Source organism: Monodelphis domestica, chromosome 5 (genome assembly GCF_027887165.1).
Source record: "Monodelphis domestica isolate mMonDom1 chromosome 5, mMonDom1.pri, whole genome shotgun sequence".
Lineage (NCBI taxonomy): Eukaryota > Metazoa > Chordata > Mammalia > Didelphimorphia > Didelphidae > Monodelphis > Monodelphis domestica.
The window spans coordinates 312,011,369-312,029,186 of NC_077231.1; the positions used below are offsets into that span (position 1 = coordinate 312,011,369).

The 17,818-nt window shown below is 44.8% G+C and overlaps 1 protein-coding gene across 10 annotated transcripts in view; it reads left to right on the forward strand.

Annotated features, from left to right (window-relative positions):
• OSBPL3 (oxysterol binding protein like 3) overlaps positions 1-17,818 on the forward strand; it is a 157,541-nt gene that overhangs the window by 17,461 nt on the left and 122,262 nt on the right. For 8 of the 10 annotated variants that reach the window (XM_056800471.1, XM_056800465.1, XM_056800473.1 and 5 more), the window contains exon 2: positions 1,613-1,713. The exons of the other annotated variants lie outside the window; for them this stretch is intronic. Coding sequence is in view for 2 of the 8 variants with exons in the window: in XM_056800470.1 (XP_056656448.1) it covers positions 1,690-1,713 (24 nt within the window). In the remaining 6 variants the exon portion in view is untranslated. The remainder of the gene's footprint in view (positions 1-1,612; positions 1,714-17,818) is intronic. 10 annotated transcript variants of the gene reach the window in all.

Consider the following 17,818-nt stretch of genomic DNA (forward strand, 5'->3'; position numbering starts at 1 on the left):
AAGCAAGACTTCCATTCCTTCTAAAAAGGAAATAATTAGTCTCTTTCCACATGGCTCTACTCATCCTCCGGGTACCTTTGTGAACTAAAATGCCATCCCCTGGTCAGTGCTTCCTTATGTCAGATGTGATCATGAATCCGTATAAAGCACTTGGCAACTTTTAAAAGACTTTATACATTTTAGCTGCTATTATCATCACTAATAATAATGACAGTAACATTTCTAGAGCACTTACTATAGGTCCAGGCTCTGTGCTAAGGGCTTTACAGTTATGATCTCATTTAATCCTCATGACAACTGTGCCCAGTAGGTGCCATTATCATCCCCATTTTATATGAGGAAGTAGAGGCAGAGGTTAAGTGACTTACTCAGGATAACAGAACTAGTAAGTACCTGAGGCAGGATTTGAACTCAAATCTTCCTGATTCTAGACTTCGCTCTATCCAACTCCACCGCCTTGCTCTCCTATTACTAATAAGAGAGTTGCCAATTAAAAATTTTACTAGCTGACACAGAGTGAATAAAGCGGGGCTACTAAAACATCAGATACACCAGCTACAAGAGCCCAAAGGAAGGTCCTACCAAAAGAAAAGAGAACTTCGATCCAAGCTGGCTCCAGATTTCTGATGCTGGTCAGAGAGGTGGTGGACTCTGGGTGTGGGATGCTCAACTGCAGGAACAAAACTGCACTTGAATACAGTACAGGCCACCATCACACCCAGTCTAGAGCCCTTCGTCTTAATGGAAATGAATTAGCCAGAGGGTTTTCTTCAAAGCTTTTAAAAGCTTCATTAGATTCCCCAGACCTAAGCTCAGATCTGAGGATGAAGGAACGAAGCATTTATCGTGGACCTACTATGTGAGGACTTTCCAGATATTATCTCATTTAAAATACTTGTATGATGGCCACTGTGGAGTTTATTAGCACAGATACAGGAAGGATCTGGGGTTGTATCTGGGCCCTGTGAGGAGCTCTGGGCGTGAGACTCTCAGATCATGGTGGGAGTGGGTGGGGGGTCATACTTACAGGGAGAGTCTGGCTGGCCCAGAATCACATACATAGTGAGTGTCAGAGGGAGAGCCTGAACTGAAGGCGTTCTGCAAGCAGTCTTAGCCCGCTCATTGATCTCTTGAAAAATCCCAGGAATTTCTTTAAGGAAAAAAAAAAGGTGTCATCCAAGATTCCTGGAATTCTGGAAGGGGCATTCGAGGTCATTCTTCTCCAGTCCATTCTCCACAGAGCAACTGCCAAAGCAATGTTCCTAAAATCCAGATCTGACACCAGGTCCGGCACACTGACCAATGTACCACCTCATTGTCCATATGTATCAGAGGAGGGACTTGAACCCAAGACTAGCTTTCTATTTACTTTGTCAACATGCTTCTCACCTGGCACATAGTAGGTATTCGATCTTTGATGAATCAATCACACTGTTATGAGCTGCTCCCTTTAACTTTAAGAAAGACTTCTGTGTTTATCATAATTAGCCAGCATTAGTGACGTCCCTACTATGTGCTAGGAACTGTGCTAAAACCCAGGGATACAAAGAAACCAGGAAATAAAAGAGTGGGGGTTTGACCCATCTGGCTGAACCTTCTCTTCAATTTTCAGGAGTCTCTAAGGGAGAAGCTGCCTTCTCCTGGCCCATCAACTGCTGGGGACCTTCTGGGCTGTGATTCCAAGCCGGGATGGCTGCAAAGGTTCATGATAAGGTAGGACTTTGGTTTGGAGTTGGCGCTGGTGAGGGCACTGTTATCAGTCATTTACGACTGTTACCTCAACGTCTAAAGCAAAGGTGTGGTGATGCAAACAGCCTTGACTGGGCCACATGGGACACGAGAGCAAACCGTCCCTGGGCCATCGGGCAGCTTAAATGGCCCGATAGATAGAGCATAAGCTGTCTGAAGGCAGGGACTCGCCTTTGTCTTGGTATTCCCTCTGCCTTGCCTGGGAGAACAACAGAGATTTGTGAAACTCCTCATCTGTGCCTGGCACCAGGCTGTGGCCTTGAGATAGAGACAAAAATAAAACAAACTCTGCCCATTCTGTTGGGGGGAAACAATAGGAAAATAGGAAAAGGGAGTAGTAGCTCTGCTGCAAAATAGATACAAAGAAAATGCAGAGTGATTTGGGAGGACTGCTAGCCACTGGGCCATCGGCAAGTCTTGTCTATAACCTGCCGTCGTTACTGTTGCCCAAAAATGATCGCCACAGTTGAGGTTTATAAAACTTTAAGGTCTACAAAGCAGCGTCTGCATGTTATCTTGTTTGACCCTCACAACAGCCTTGTGAGGGAAGTACCACAGGTAGTGGCTCCATCCCATAGATGGGGAAATGGAGGCCGAGAATTGACAAGGTATTTAATAAGTAAGTGATTGTTGAAATGAAGTGGAGTGGGAATGCACTGGGGATGCCTGCTCCATCCCTTTCCCTGGCCTGAGCCCTGTGTGAAATGAGAGGATCAGAAGATACTTTACTACCTTGGGAGAGCTCAGGAAGCATCTATGGGGTACCACAAGTAGACTAGAAGCTCCACACGGGCAAGGATTGTTTTGGTTTTGACTCTGTGTGTTGGATTAAATTGGACTGTAAAGGGCACTGGGCTTGGTTCCAGAATGAATGAATGAAGCATTTCTAAGTGCTTATAGGCCCTGGGAATATAAATAATAAAGTAAGACCCCAGCCCCTGCTCTTTGGGGACTCATGTAACAATGGGGGAGATGATACATCAGCAAGGTTTCAGTTGAATGTCACATTTGGATCCTGGCTCTGCTACTGACTAGTTGTGTGACCTCAGGCCTCAGTTTCCTTACCTGTAAAAATGGGAACACTAGCTCTGCTAAGAAGCCAATGATACAAACCCCATGCATGATAGTAGAGATGCTTTACAAATGCTTGCTTGATTAAACTGGTTTGGGAGTGCTTAGACGGACCCTGTGTGAATCATTATTACTATTAATTTCTCCCTGTGGGAGGGAGAAAAGGTAACATAAAATAGTTGGAAGCATTTCAGAGAAAACACGACTGAGTACTGCAGTGTACAGGAGGAACACTTATCTTGGTCTTCCAAGGTGAACGGTCCAGTCGGCTTAACCTGGTACAAGAGAAACCACCCTAAATAAAGAATGATAGAAGGTCTTGGCTCTTTAACCTAAGGTGATGCCCACTAGGTGGTGGGGTCTTTGACTTGGAGCCAGTGGTGCCTAGGTCCTTTGCCCTAATGGTGGTGGTGAGGAGGGAGTGGGGGCATTTTTTAAACCCTAACCTTCTCTCTTGGAATCAATCTGGGTATTGGTTCTAAGGCAGAAAAGAGGTAAAGGCTAGGCAATGGAGGCTAAGTAATTTGCCTAGGGTGACACAGCTAGGAAGTGACCAGTGCCAGATCTGAATCCAGGGCCTCCTGTCTCCAAGCCTGGCTATCCACTAAGGCTCCTCGCTGCCCCCAGGGTGGTCTCTTAGTTGATGAAAGCACTCAGGTTGAACCCCTTAGTGGCCAGGGCAGGACCATGTCACTGGGGCTATTTGTTCCATTTGTAGTTTGGTTCTCCTCCTATGAATGGCCCTGGAGAGGAAAAGGTATCTTAGGAGGCTTATATCCAGCTCACAGCAATGATGATGACCCTGAGACAGGTTCCCCCTTGCCTTCTGGAAGAGAAAGTGGAGACACTTGGGAGTTCATGGACTCTTTTCAATTTGTTGGCTCCCAAGGTGTGAGGGGTTGGCAAAGTTGGTTCATTGTAGGCAGTAGCTGATGGGAAGCTTTCAGACTTCTTGTGAGATGTCTCTTGGTGTGGGGATCATAAAACAGAAACTGGGTCAGACCTTGGAGGACCTCATTTTACAGATGAAGAAACTAAGACCCAAGAAAGATGGAAATATGCCCAAAGGCAAGCAGGTTTAGGAGGAGAGCTGAGAATCGAACCCAGGTCCTCTAACTCTTTCCATTGCTCTACATGACTTCGTTAATTTGGAAAAAGAAAAAGAAAACTCATAACAAATAAATCATAATCAAGCAACACATTGTCCAGGTCCAAACTGTCATCTCCTTCTCGAGTCCATCACTCTTAGGAGGTAAGTGATCATTGGCCTCCTGGAATTGTGCATGGTTATTGCACTGATCAAAGATTTTCAAGTTTTTAAAAGTTTCCATTTTTACAATGTTGTTACCTGACACATTTTCTCCTGGTATTGCTCACTTCACTCTGCATCCATTCATACAAATCTTCTCAGGCTTCTTTGAAACAATTTCTTCAAATCTGGCCTCAGACACTTCTAGCTGTGTGACCCTGAACAATTCACTTAACCCCCTTACATAACCCTTACCGCTCTTCTGCCTTGATTCTAAGATGGAAGGGAAGTGTTTAAAAACCAGTTTTTTCATCATTTCTTCCATCCCATGTACTAACATTCCCTTACTTTCATATGCCATCATTTGTTTAGTCATTGTCCAGATGCTTGGCATCACCCATGGCTATTATTTTTTCTCAGTTTCTTCATTGGGCCACTGTAGAGGATGTGCTTTAGATCACTGTTGTGGTAAATAATGGGGAAAGTCACTTCTTGGGTTTTACCCTGAGATCCCAGCTGTCCGCAGCCCAGCCCAATGATTTTTTTCCCTGAAACTTTTATTGTTGAGAACTTTTCAATAAAACTTCCCTCAGCATTGCTCTGGGAGTTCTATTATAAAAAGTAAATATTTTCCTCAATTTTTTCATTCTTTTGATTTTGTTTTATAGTGTCCTGCTGCCTTGCGAAGTCGCTTGATTCTAGACATTGTATTCTGGTTCTTAAAGACTGAATTTCATGCTTGGTTTTTTGGTCATCCTTCTCCTTCTGGTCTGATTTTCTTTGGAGGTCATCTTTCATCCTCTTTGCCTCATCTTTCATCTCCTTTGCCTCATTTTCAAGCTGGTTGATTTTGGCTTTCAAGACACTATTTTCTTGTTTTAGTTCAAGTTCCTCTGTTTCCAGATGACTTATCTTAGTTTTTAAGTTCTTTTCCTAGTTGTCTTCAGCCTCTCTTAATTGTGTTTTGAATTGTATTTTGAGTTCTTCCAGAGCCTGTATCCAATTCTCTGGGTTTTCTGTTTTTTTTTCTGTTTTTTTTTTTTGCTTGGTGTTCCCTCATCCTTCTCTGTTCCATTTGCACTTTGTTCATTGTCTGTATAGAAGCTGTCGATTGTAATTTCTTTTGTCTTTTTCTGTTGTTTGCTCATATTTACCCCTTTGTTATTCCCCACAGTTGCCTGAGCTCTTGCTCCTCTCATTTGTGTGTGTGTGTAGGGGGCGGGGTTTGAGCTTTTCTTTCCACCTTCACCCTTGGAGTTTTGTCAGTAAATCTCTCAGTGCAGTCTGTGTGTGTGTGTGTGTGTGGGGGGTGTTGGATCTTGAGCTTCCCTGCCCTCTGAAGGCTTTGATGGGATTAAGTCCGCTGGGTTTCTGAATATGCCCTGAGGCTCGGAAAGGGGGGGGGGCAATATGGAGTGTCTCCACTGCTGCAACTGCTGCCCACTCTGCTCTGCGTTTTTTCTCTATCTGCTTCCCCATTGCCTGTGTTGGATGCTCTGAGCCTGGCAAAGCTTTGCCCGCAAGGTACTCCCTCCAGGCCAGCGCCTTTGTCCGCCCAGAGGTTCCAGCTACCACTGGAGGCTTAGCACTCTAGGTGGGGGAGAGGTCCTGGGACCTTCCTTCTTCCTTCCCCTTAAACCAGAGTGTTCTCAAATTCTGGCTTTGGGGGGGTGTACCTTTTAAGTTGAGTCTAGCAGGATGGTTCCTTGTCTCTGTCTTATTGTTAGGTTTGATTTTCAGTCCCTTAGGAGCATTTAGTCTGTAATCGGTAAGGAAGGGTTTTCAGAGGTCTGAATGTTTACTGTCTCTACGCCGCCATCTTGACACCCATGAAAAGTAAATAAAAGCCTAAGAATTTTCCTTGGAGTTTGCTCATGAAAATAGCATGTGGTTCTGACTATTCTATTCCATTCAACATTGTTTTGGATGGAAAAGAAAAGGGGATTTCTCAATGCTTCCCAAATTACCAAATAAAACAGTCTTTATGTATATATTTTTAGGCAGCCAGGAGCCTCAGTGGATAGAGAGCCAGGCCTGGAAATGGGAGGTCCTGGGTTCAAATGTGGCCTCAGACACTTCCCAGCTGTGTGACCCTGGGCAAGTCACTTAACCTCAATTGCCTAACCCTTACCACTCTTCTGCCCTGGGACCAATATGTAGCACTGATTCTGACAGAAGGTAAAGGCTGTATATATGTCCTTACTTATTTCATTAAATATTTCCCAATTATATGTAACAATTTTAACATTCATTTCTTAAAATTTCCCAGCTGACCATTCTTCCAAGATGGCGCTAGCCGTAAAACACAGTCCTTATGAAGCAAACCAGCCTGTTCCTCCTCTGAGGCCAGGGACATTTCCAGCTGTGGCAGGGATATTTGGGAAAACCATCTTCTGCTGGCCAGCTGTGCCAGAATGTGATCCCTGTATCCTCTCGGGTTGGGATTCTCATTCCATCCATCCATATATGGACCAATTGGCTTCTTTTTATATGGACTCTTCTGGAGTGTATGTGAGGTGGCATGGAGGAGTGGTTAGTTAGGGATTCTGAGGGCTTGGGTTTGAATCCTATCAGTGATTTACTACCTGTGTGACCTTGGGCAAGTCATTTGACATCTGTGAAATTCAGTTTCAATTTATTTCAACGGAATTTTTTTTTTTTAAGTGCTTGCTGTGTGCTAGGCGCTATGCCTTCAGGTTGAAGATTCAAAAACAAAGCCAGAAATGAGCCCCATCCCCAGAAGGGTCATATTCAATCAGGGGAACACAGCGTGTAAAAACAAGCCAGTTCATTTGTCATTTATTCTGAAAGAACCAGTTTTAGGCTAATCCAACCAGCAGGCAAGTTCAGCACTGGGGGCACAAAGACCAATGAGCATGTGTTGCGCTCAGGAAGCTTCTACTCTATGCCATGGGTGCAGGAGGGATCAACACAGGGAGTCAGAGTGCTTCGGTGTCCGTCCAGCCACCTCTTTTGAACTGGCACCAAACCAGCTCTCCAGATGAGCCCAAACTCACAGAGGAGAGATGACCCGGCGCTCTTTTCCTTCTTACCATCGGCAACTAAATTGGCGTTAACAGCTTTGGTCAGATTCAGAACATCCCCTGCCCTTACCAGGTCAGCAGGCCGTGTGCTTGTTTTTAGGGAGCCAGAAGGAAAAGACACCACTTTCTGGTGCAGAGAGATCTGTGGCTGCAAAGCTCAGTCTTTGAACCCTGCAATGGATGGATCCTGGAGCTCTTTGTGTAACTTGAAAGTCCCTGTGGGATGGGGCAGCTGGGTGGTTCAATGGAGAGAGAGCCAGACCCAGAAATGAGAGGACCTGGGTTCAACTCTGGCCTCAGACCCTTCCCAGCTGTGTGACCCTGGGCAAGTCCTTTGACCCCCCATGGCCTAGCCCTTACCACTCTTCTGCCTTAGAACCAATACCCAGTATTGATTCCAAGATGGAAGGTAAGGGTTAAAAAAAAGAAAGTCCTGGTGGGTCAACATTTCAAATCTCTGATCCTTCCCTGATTTGGCCAGGCTTTCCCCCCACCCCATTTTGCTCCACTGATTTTATTTCTTACTTTGACTCCAGTTGGCTCTGTCGGGATGAGCCGTCACCTTGGCTGTATACAGCCAGGGATCTTGGGAGTGGGCGAGATTCTCACCAGTGATGTTCAGGCCATTTTTAGCTGATACGCTTTTTACTTGCCTCTCTCTTGGGTGAGGAGCTCTACTATCCTCTCTACTCCCCTAGAAGAAGTACATGACAATCCCTCCCAGCTCTCCATTTAGGGTCCTTGCATGGTTTTTTAACTTTGCCTTCAGAAGTCATGTGGGCTAGGTTTGGAGTCAGAGTCCTGAATTCAAATCCCAGCTTTCCTCAATTCATCCCGGGTGATTGTCCATTGAGCAGGTTGGCCTAGCTGGACTTTGAGGCTCCTTCAGGTGTTTGGTGCTGGTAGAGAGCCTCTGGGCTGACACACCTCTATCTAGTCAAACAATTGGTTTGGGAAGGAGGAAGCCCAAAGGGTAAAGAGCAGAGCCAAAATGATTGGGGCAGCTGGGAAGCACTGTGGGCAGAGCACAAGGCCTGGAGTTGGGAGGATCTGGGTTCAGATTTGGCCTCAGACAGTTCCTAACTAGGTGACCTTGGGCAAGTCCCTGAACCCCTTGTCCTTGCTGCTCTTCTGACTTAGAAAGGATGCTGGGACAGAAAGTGAGGGTTTGAGAGGAAAAAAGAAAAACAAAATGAGGTTTGTTCTGGGTGGCGCCATACAGATTCCATCCAGTTCAGCATGAGAGCTCATACCGCAGAGGAAGGAATTCATTAAAAGATCCCACATCAGAGACCTACTCACTCTCGGTCCTGGGATTATCATGAGCTTCTGCCTGCCTCAGTTTCCTCAACTATAAAATGGGAATCCTGTTAGCCCCTCCCTACCTTGCAGAGGGATGAGAATGAAAAAGTGCCATAATCTCACAAAGCACTTTGTTGCCAAGCAGATGACATCCAAGACCCTTTTTTCTCAAGAATTAAACTGCTTCTTCCGCCCCCAGGTTGTGTGAAGGCCCTCTCTGGGGAAGGTGGGGAGGGGAGGGGGCGACCCTCTCTGCTGGGTGTGCTGGCCAGCCGTGGGCCTGAGAGGCAAGGTGGGCTTCGTGCTCTTCTTCATTGGCAGGAGTCAGGAGGGAGCCTCCTGGGTGATGGTGGGAGGCACCTCAGGTCCTGTGCTCACTGGGCACCAGGAGGTTTCAGACAATAGGCTTGCCCTCCTGGCCATGCCAGGCACAGAGGCTGGCCTGCCCCTTCCGTGTACCCAGGCCTGTGGCTGTTAGCATTCAAGGGTGGAAGGAAAACTCTGGAGCCTCTCCTGAGACAGTCTTTGATTTGTTTCCAGGATGCGGGGCAGCGAGGCATGGTGGGATGGCAGCGGCTGCAGCTGTGTTTGCTGGGAATGTGGGAAGCCTGAGGCTCTTTTTGTGTTTGGCCGCCTCTGCCATCTCCTGGTCGGTCTGGTTTGGGCTTTCCATTGGGAGTTGTCACTGAAGGTTGAATAGTCGATCAGTTTTCTATTTCGCTGACCATATCCAGGAAGATCCCAGACAGTGCTGGGCCTCTAGTGGGGAGGGAGGCCACATAGACCTCCTCTAGAGGCCCGCCTCTGGGGCCCTGGACCAGGCTCTTCAGCACTCTCTCCCACCCCCACTCGCCACCCCTACCCCCAGGCCTCGCCAAGACAACTGGCCACAGAAGATAGACCTTCTCTGGGCTGGCCGGCTGTTGGTTGGCTTTGCTGGACTGAAGACTTTCTCAGGCCATGGGTGTGAGGGAGAGAGGGATGGATCTATGAGTCGGGAGAGCAAAGCAGAGCAATGATAAAACATCCATAGCTTAATGTGTGTAAAGGAAAACTACAGCTGGAAACATAAGTGATAGAACTGTGGGGCGTGGGCTTCCTCACTCTTTAAAAAGTCAGCTGGTGGGGAATGTCTGAACAAATTGTGGTATATGTTGGTGATGGAATACTATTGTGCTCAAAGGAATGATGAACTGGAGGGATTCCATGTGAACTGGAACAACCTCCAGGAACTGATGCAGAGTGAGAGGAGCAAAACCAGGAGAGCAATGTACACAGAGACTGATACATTGTAACACAATCGAATGTAATTAGTGGCAATGCAGTGATCCTGAACAACTTGGAGGGATCTATGAGAAAGAACACTATCCACATTCAGAGGAAGAACTGTGGGAGTAGAAACATAGAAGAAAAACAACTGCTTGATCACATGGGTCAATGGGGATATGATTAGGAATGTAGACTCATGCAATACCCAGTGGAATTGCATGTCAGCTACAGGAAGGATGGGTAGAGGAGAGGGAGGGAAAGAATATGATTCTTGTAACCAAGGAATAATGTTCTAAATTGACAAAATAAAATTAAAATAAAAAAAAAGTCAACTGTCACTCAGGAGCCTGTTTGCTGGCCCGGTCAATGAGGTAGCACAGTGGGTAGAGCACTAGGTCTTGTGTCAGAAGGACCTGAATTCCAGTGACTTACTGGCTCTACGACCCTGGACAAGTCACTTAACTTCTGTCTGCCTTAATACACTGGAGAAGAGCCTCATGGTCTCAGGATGACCAGTTTCCCTCCTTTCCTAGTCACATGGGCCATCCTCAGAAGATTCCATACAAAAGACAGATAAGAGGAACTGCCTGACTGCTCTGGACAGAGCTAGGCTGGCCCTTAAACAACTGCCGCATCTCCCTTCCCTAGCCCAGATCTTCAGTCTTGCCAGCTTGGCAGGACTGGGCAAAGCTGCTACCATTGGCTCGTCTTTCTAATCCCTTATTTATCCTTTCTCCCCTTCCTTCCCTCACTTCTGGCTGGAACTCTGGTGGGGATCTCTTTCTTTTGTTTCTCCTGTTCTTTCCGTCCCTGCATGAGTACCTGCTGTGTGCCAGGCCCCTGTCCTCCAGGAGCTCACATTCCAGAGAGATCTGCAGAGAAGGACACTGAAGGGAATTTTGGGCACAGAGGGGGTGGGTGGAGGGCCCTGCTGCAGAGGAGACTAGGAAGCCCCCAGCCTAGCAAGCAAGAAGCAGTACTAGTTGAACTCTGAAGGAAGCTTGGATTTCTGGGAGCCTGAGGTGAGGAGGATACATGGAAGGGCACCCCCATTGCAAAGGGCAGAAACTGGGCAGCAGGTGTCGGATCCAGTTTGGTTGATCCATGGAACGTGTGGAGGGAAGGGATGAATAATAAAGACTAGAAAAGGTGGATTCTAAATATTGGTACCAAGGCAGAAGAATGGGAAGGGCTAGGCAATGGGAATGAAGTGACTTGCCCAGGGTCACACAGCTAGGAAATATCTGAGGCTAGATTTGAACCCAAGTCCTCCTGACTCCGGGCCTGGCTCTATCCCACGAGTCACCTACCTGACCCCCTAGGGCAGTGCTGGTGAAGGTTCTCAAGTTCTCGTGCCCAGAGTGCAATTTCAAACTGCCTGTGATTCCCTTCCCCACTTTCATCACTTCATTACCCCAAAGAGCAGAGAAGTGCTCCCTTTGGGCAGCTGGACAGAGGGGGCAGGGCATGCAAAAAATGTCCTTAAGTGCTGGAAAGAGGGGGAATGGCAGCTCCTCCTCTTTGTCTCAAGTCTGCTCTGCAGGCTTGCCAATACTTTTGCCAACACCGACCTAGGAGAACTCTTGACAGGGGACATGGCCTGGCCACTGTAAGCCCATGAATCTCCACCAATTCTAACTGCTTGCCTGGCTCTGCAGGGCGGGGATGCTCTTTTCTCTGTGGCACTTGGGACGTGGGCATTTCTAGGACGAAGGACCTCTGGCTCCTTCCCTCATCACCTCAGCAGAGATCTTGCTGACTGGCAGAAACGTGACTCCATAGTTTCATCTGCCCTGTCCCTCTGGGGGGAGGGAGAGAGTGCAGGGATGGGGGAGCTTCCCTGTCCCTTCTTGGGCATGGTCTGTCTTTTACCTCAGTTTGAGCACAGAATCCTTCAGTCTAAGCGGGATCGAATCCCTCTCCCCCACCCCACCCCCTTAACTTGGCATCAATGAATACCTTCTTTTAGAGCCTCCAGGGTCTATTCTGGAAAATGAAGGAACTAACACCACCCACTCAAATTACTCCTCCGAGAGGATGCTGGGGGAGAAGCAGTCTGAACACCAAGTCTCCAAAACGGCATGCCAAGAGATGGTTGTGTTGGGCTCCGGCCCCCTCTCAGCATCTGCACATGGAGACACTAGGAAAATGTTTGCAGGTGGGGGAGCTTGGAAGCAAGTCCCTGCTTGGACTGAGGGGCCCAGGACCTGGTTTCCAGTCCCACCTATCTGGATGATCCCCTCGAGGACTGAATCTATCTGGCCATAGTTTCCTTATCTGTATAGTGAAGGTTTGATGGCATCTAGAGCTTAAAGCTGGGAGGGACCTCAGGCTATCTGAGCCTATTTTCCAGATGAAGAAACTGAGACCAAAAAAGCTGAAGTGATTTGCTCAGGTCGTTGGTATCAGATGAGCTGCCAACCCCACTCCTCTCTCTGCAGTCAGTTCTCTTCCCAGTTTGCCACGTTGATCTGAATGGCTTCTCTGGTCCCTTCTGGCCCTAAAAGCTATGATCCTATGAATCTGGCCTAGCTGGGTGACTTTGATCAAGTTAGTACTATTCTTCAGGTCTCAGTTTCTTTATCTGTAAAATGGGAGGGGTTGGAGATGGATTGGATTAGTTGGCCTCCAAGAGCTCATCCAGCTCAAAATTCCTGTTCTTGGGAGCCTAAATGAATGAGGCAGAATTCTCTCTGATGGATTAAGCAGGTGAATTGCTTTCCATTTTCTCAAGACAGGTAAGAGACCTTGGAAATAGACTGCTGGTCTCCTCCTGAGGGATGCTTTTTTCCCAGGCAGCTCTGCTCTCTCCATTCATATTTAAATAGGCCTCCCACTGAAAGTGCTGTCTCTTTGGATGGCAGACATAAAAAGATTTGCTCTGTCTGTTGGCATATTTTGAGATCTCAGGCAGATTTATGGGAAAACCTTTGTTAAGGGTAATCTGTAGCTTCTGAAACCCTTCCTAATTTGTTTGTTTAGACAGCTAGGGAGGAGTGAATGTGATTTCCCTCTCTCCTCTCCCTTCCCCCACCCATTAGGCAGACGACTGCTTTTAGGGGTTTCTTTAGTGCATTCTCTTAGCACGATTCAATTAAATCAATATTTTAAATAGTAATCAGATTTCGATAGCTTCACCACTTTGTGAGGTGGAAAGTGTAAGAGTGTCTCACCATTTGGGAGGAGGAATGGCAAACCATTCAGTGTCTTTGCCATGAGTGCACCAAGGTGATCCAAAGGGAGGCACCGCACAGTGGCCCATAAAAAACAGGAAGGAGGAGATGACAGGATGCGTGTCTAAAACAGTGGTCTAGTCCACTGTGGATAGGATGTAAAGGAATACTAGGCAGATGAGGGGCTGGATGGAGAGTTCTGTTGGGATTATCAGGCTGGAGATGTATGAGGTCCAGAAATGATATAAACAAGACAGAACAGCAAGGGAAGAGGCTTTTAAAAATCTAGTAATGCAATTACTGTACTCACAGGAGCGAAATACTTATTGGATTTCTGTGATTTCATGGATGTGAGTACTCCCTCCACCAAAGCAGATCGCAGCCTTTCTAGCCTTTCCAATTCTGTGCAGCTGTTGTTTATATTTTTCCAGAAGGTTTCCATAGGAAAGACAGCCATCCCTCTGAGTATCTCGGAGAGTAGGAGAATCACTTGGTTTGTCTGTCCATGGTTTGTCTTTCTTGTTATATGTCTGGCCCAGGCTTGCATGTTTTCTAAAATATACTCCCAGAAGTCACTGCCAGTAGTGCTGCCACCTGCTTTTGCTCACTCCTGTGTCTTCCATTGCCTTTGAGGGTAGAAGAGCCATGACTGATGGCTCATTTTGATGGACTTTTGTTCCTCTGGTTTGGGAGATGGGTGACTACATGTGCAGAATGTTGCATGTGTTGTCCAAAGTGACTGGTCGCTGTGTTGTTCATTTCGGTTTGTTTTGTTTTTACATATAGCATATGTATACATATCATATTTTACATATGTACTGTTTCATATCACATTTATATACACATATATCATCATATACATCATGCCATCATAATCAACTTATTTCCCCATCCTCTTTCTAAGTATATTCCTTCTATCTTCTCTACTACTAAGAGTAATTTTTGAGAATTACAGATACTCTTTTTCCATGTAGAAATATAAGCATTTTGACCTTAATGAGCTTAATTGAATTATGATGTCCAAGATTTTTTCTTGATCGTGGCTGTCAGGTAGTCCAATAATTCTCAAATTGTCTTTCCTCATTCTATTTTCCCAATCAGTTGTTTTTTCAATAAGATATGTCCTGTTTTCCTCTGTTTTTTTTTTAATTCCTTTGATTCTCCTTTATTGTTTCTTGATTTCTCATGAAATTATTAGTTTCTAGAGAGTCAATTCTGATTTTTAAGGCCTGATTTTCCTCTGTCAGTTTTTGGTTCTCCTTTTTCAATTGGTTTATTTTTTTTTTTCTTGCATTGCTTTAATTTCTCTCCCCCACTTTTTCTTTGCCTCTCTTAATTGATTCTTGAAGTCTTTTTTTAAGGTCTTCCAGAATCTGTGTCCAATCTATATTTTTCTTTTGGACTTTGCTTTGCTTTCATTATCCCCTTCTGTGTCTGTACCTTGCTCTTTGTCTCCATAAAAATTCTTTAGTTAGGTGCTTTTTTGTTGTTGTTGTTTGCTCATTTTCCCTACCTATTTGAATGGTAAGTTCTGTTTTCTGGGAGATTAGGGTACCCTCTTAAACTTCAGACCTTCCTTGATGCTATTCTTAGCTTATTTTCTGGATTTCTTTCAGTTTCGGTTCTTTGAAGATAATGTGATCTATGTTGTTCACTTTGGTTTAGCTGTTTGTCTTTATCACAAAGGAGGGTTCTATAAGGGTGGAGAACATCAGGGAATGACTGATTTATTCTATATTTTCTAGGGTGATTTTAAATGGAATTTTTCTTTCTAACTCTTTCTGCCAGGATGTGTTGGAAATATATAGAAATGCTGATGATTTACGTGAGTTTATTTTGCATCTTACTTTGCTAAAGGTGTTGATTATTTCCACTAGTTTTTTAGTTGATTCTATAGGATTCTTTAAGTAGTTCATGTGAAAGGAAATTCTTAGTTCTCTTTGTCTATTCTTAGTTTGCACTTGTGAAAAGGGAATCTTTTGTTCTTTTTGTCTAGTTGGAGTTAACACTTTGGAATAACAATAACTTAAGTACTCTTATTTAGTACCTCACTAGACTGAAGACTGGATTAACTCTCTTTTGTCTTCTTTTTAATTAATTAACAAAATCAAATATACCCATACTTAACCCTAAAGTAAGGGAAGTCCACAAACTCTTACTCCTAGGAGGAGAGTTAACACCTTTAGAGCTGAGAAGCCAGCAAGATATTTGGAAGAGCTCCACCCTTTTTTCTAACTCAAACAGCCAGAAACTTTTGAATTCTTTTAAGAGTTCACATACTCAAAAATGTGTGAATCCAAAGATATGAATCCTAAGAGGAGAGTTGCTACCTTCAGAAGATGAGTGGTATGACAATTTTGGAAACTGTGATTGGCCCCTGTGAAGAGGGGCAGGAATAGGAAACCTCCATAAAAGCCACAATATCCTTCAACTGGCAGTCTGGAGAAGTTTTGTCTTGTGGAGAGCGTTTCCTGGAGATAGTCTTCAAGGGAACCTCATTGGAGACTGCAGTGTGGATCCTGACTTCAACTTAGACTCTGACTTCTGTACTATTTGGTTGGTTGAGTGAAAAGGCTGACTCCCTTCCTAGTTTTCTAAGAGACTAGGTTCCATCCTGGAGAAGGTCCCTCAATTTTGATAAATAAATTGTGTCCAACCATTAAATTTAACCTTTACAACCATCATATCATCTGCCAAGAATGATAGCTTGGTCTCCTCATTGCCTATTTTAATACGTTCAATTTCTTTTTCTTCTATAATTGCTACTGCCAGTGTTTCTAGTACAATGTTAAATAATAGAGGTGATAATGGGCATCCTTGTTTCACTCCTGATATTATTGGGAAGGCTTCTAATTTATCCCCATTACAGATGATGCTTGCTGATGGTTTTAGATATATACTGTTTATTATTTTTAGAAAAGGTCCTTCTATTCCTATACTCTCTAGTGTTTTCAATAGGAATGAGTATTGTATTTTGTCAAAGGCTTTTTCTGCATCTATTAAGATAAATGTGATTTTTGTTGGTTTGCTTGTTAATATGGTCAATTATGTTTGGTTTTATGATGGTTTTCCTAATATTGAACCTTCCTTGCATTCCTGGTATAAATCCCACCTGATCATAGTGAATAACCCTTGTGATCACTTGCTAGAGTCTTTTTTCTAGTATTCTATTTAAGATTTTTGCATCTATGTTCATTAAGGAGATTGGTCTGTAGTTTTCTTTCTGTTTTTGACCTGCCTGGCTTTGGAATCAGTACCATATTTGGGTCATAAAAGGAATTTGGTAGAACTCCTTCTTTGCTTTTGTCAAATAGTTTGTGTAGTTTTGGGATTAGTTGTTCTTTGAATGTTTGATAGAAGTCCCTTGTGAAACAATCAGGCCCTGGGGGATTTTTTCTTAGGGAGTTCTTTGATGGCTTGTTCAATTTATTTTTTTCTGGGAATGACTGATATGAGAAAAGGAAAGGAGGAAAACTTTGCAAAATGGACAATTTTGATCTGTTCAAGAGCTTGACAGTTTGTAACACTCCTTCCATACAGCCTTCTTTCCTTAAAAAAAATTATAAACCTTTACCTTCTGTCTTAGGAAGACAGAAGAATGGTAAGGGCTAGGCAATGGGGGTCAAGTGACTTGCCCAGGGTCACACAGCTAGGAAGTGTCTGAAGCTATATTTGAACCTAGGACCTCCGGTCTCTAGGCTAGGCTCTCCATCCACTGAGTCACCCAGCTGCCCTCCAGCCTTCCTTCCTAATGGAATCAAGCTCCTGTCTCCCCTTGATCAATTCTAGAGTCAACTCATTAGCATCTGAAACATTTGTTCAACCCAAGATATTGATGGATATGATGTAATTCATCATAGTGTTTCCATAGAGAGAACACTGGATTATTTGGATTCAAATCTTGTGCCAACACCTAATAGCCAGGAAAGTCACTTCCCCTTTCTTAGCCTCAGTTTTCCTATCTATAAAGTGAAGATGTTGGACTTGATGACTTCTACGATCTCTTCCTGCTCTAAAGCTGTGAGCCTATGATCTATGGGCTCTATGCCAAAATGTGAAACACCTGCATTAACAAATTATTAAAGCTTAATGTTGAACATCATCACTGTTTAAGGAACTGGCGCAGATATTTCTCATCCACTTTGTTCTTTCAGTGTGAATGGCTAGGTTATTTGGGATTTCTGTGGATTTCTCTGAAGAGTTTTGGTGTGATGTTCAAGGGCCCGGGGTGACTCGTTCTCAGCCCTCTCATTAAATAAGCATGAAGTGAAGGAGCATGCAAAGCTGGAGATTCTGGCTTCCTGAAGGAGAGGCTGTGGCAAAAGGTATAATTTGGGGATTAAGCTCAGGTGACCAAGAGAGTAAATGGGTGAGGAATACTCCCATGACTATACCAAGTGGATTAAATTTCCATGACTTCATGAAGCTGCCCGACCAGCTTGGAAGAAACAAAGAAGCCAGCCTGAGATTGGGTGGAATCCCCACTGTGTGATGGACAGGAGGGAGTCAGTCATGTGGCCTCTTGTTAATATGTATGTGGAAGAGGAAGGTGATAGAAAACAGCAGTGGAGCCCTCAGAGCTGTAAAACACCACAGAAATGGAAGGAGATTCACACGCTCTCTCATTTCAGTCTCACAACACCAGCCCCCACCCCATTTTACAGATGAGGAAACTGAGGGTAAAAGGTTAAGTCACTTGCCCAGGGTTAGTTCATATCTGAAGCAAAATTTGAACTGGGGTCCTCCTGAGTCCAAGTCTGTTACTCCGGCCACTACATGACCTAACTGTCACTCTATAGTTAGTGACACTGCAAGGACAGTTAGTTAAAATTGGAAGCTTGCAGATGCTCTGCTGAGGTGATCTTCTCCTTGCTGGCCTCCTCCCATACCCATAATCTCCAGAGAGGGGGTGTGAGCTTCTTGCCATCTTGCCCCAGGTGTAAAAATTCCTAGTTCTGACT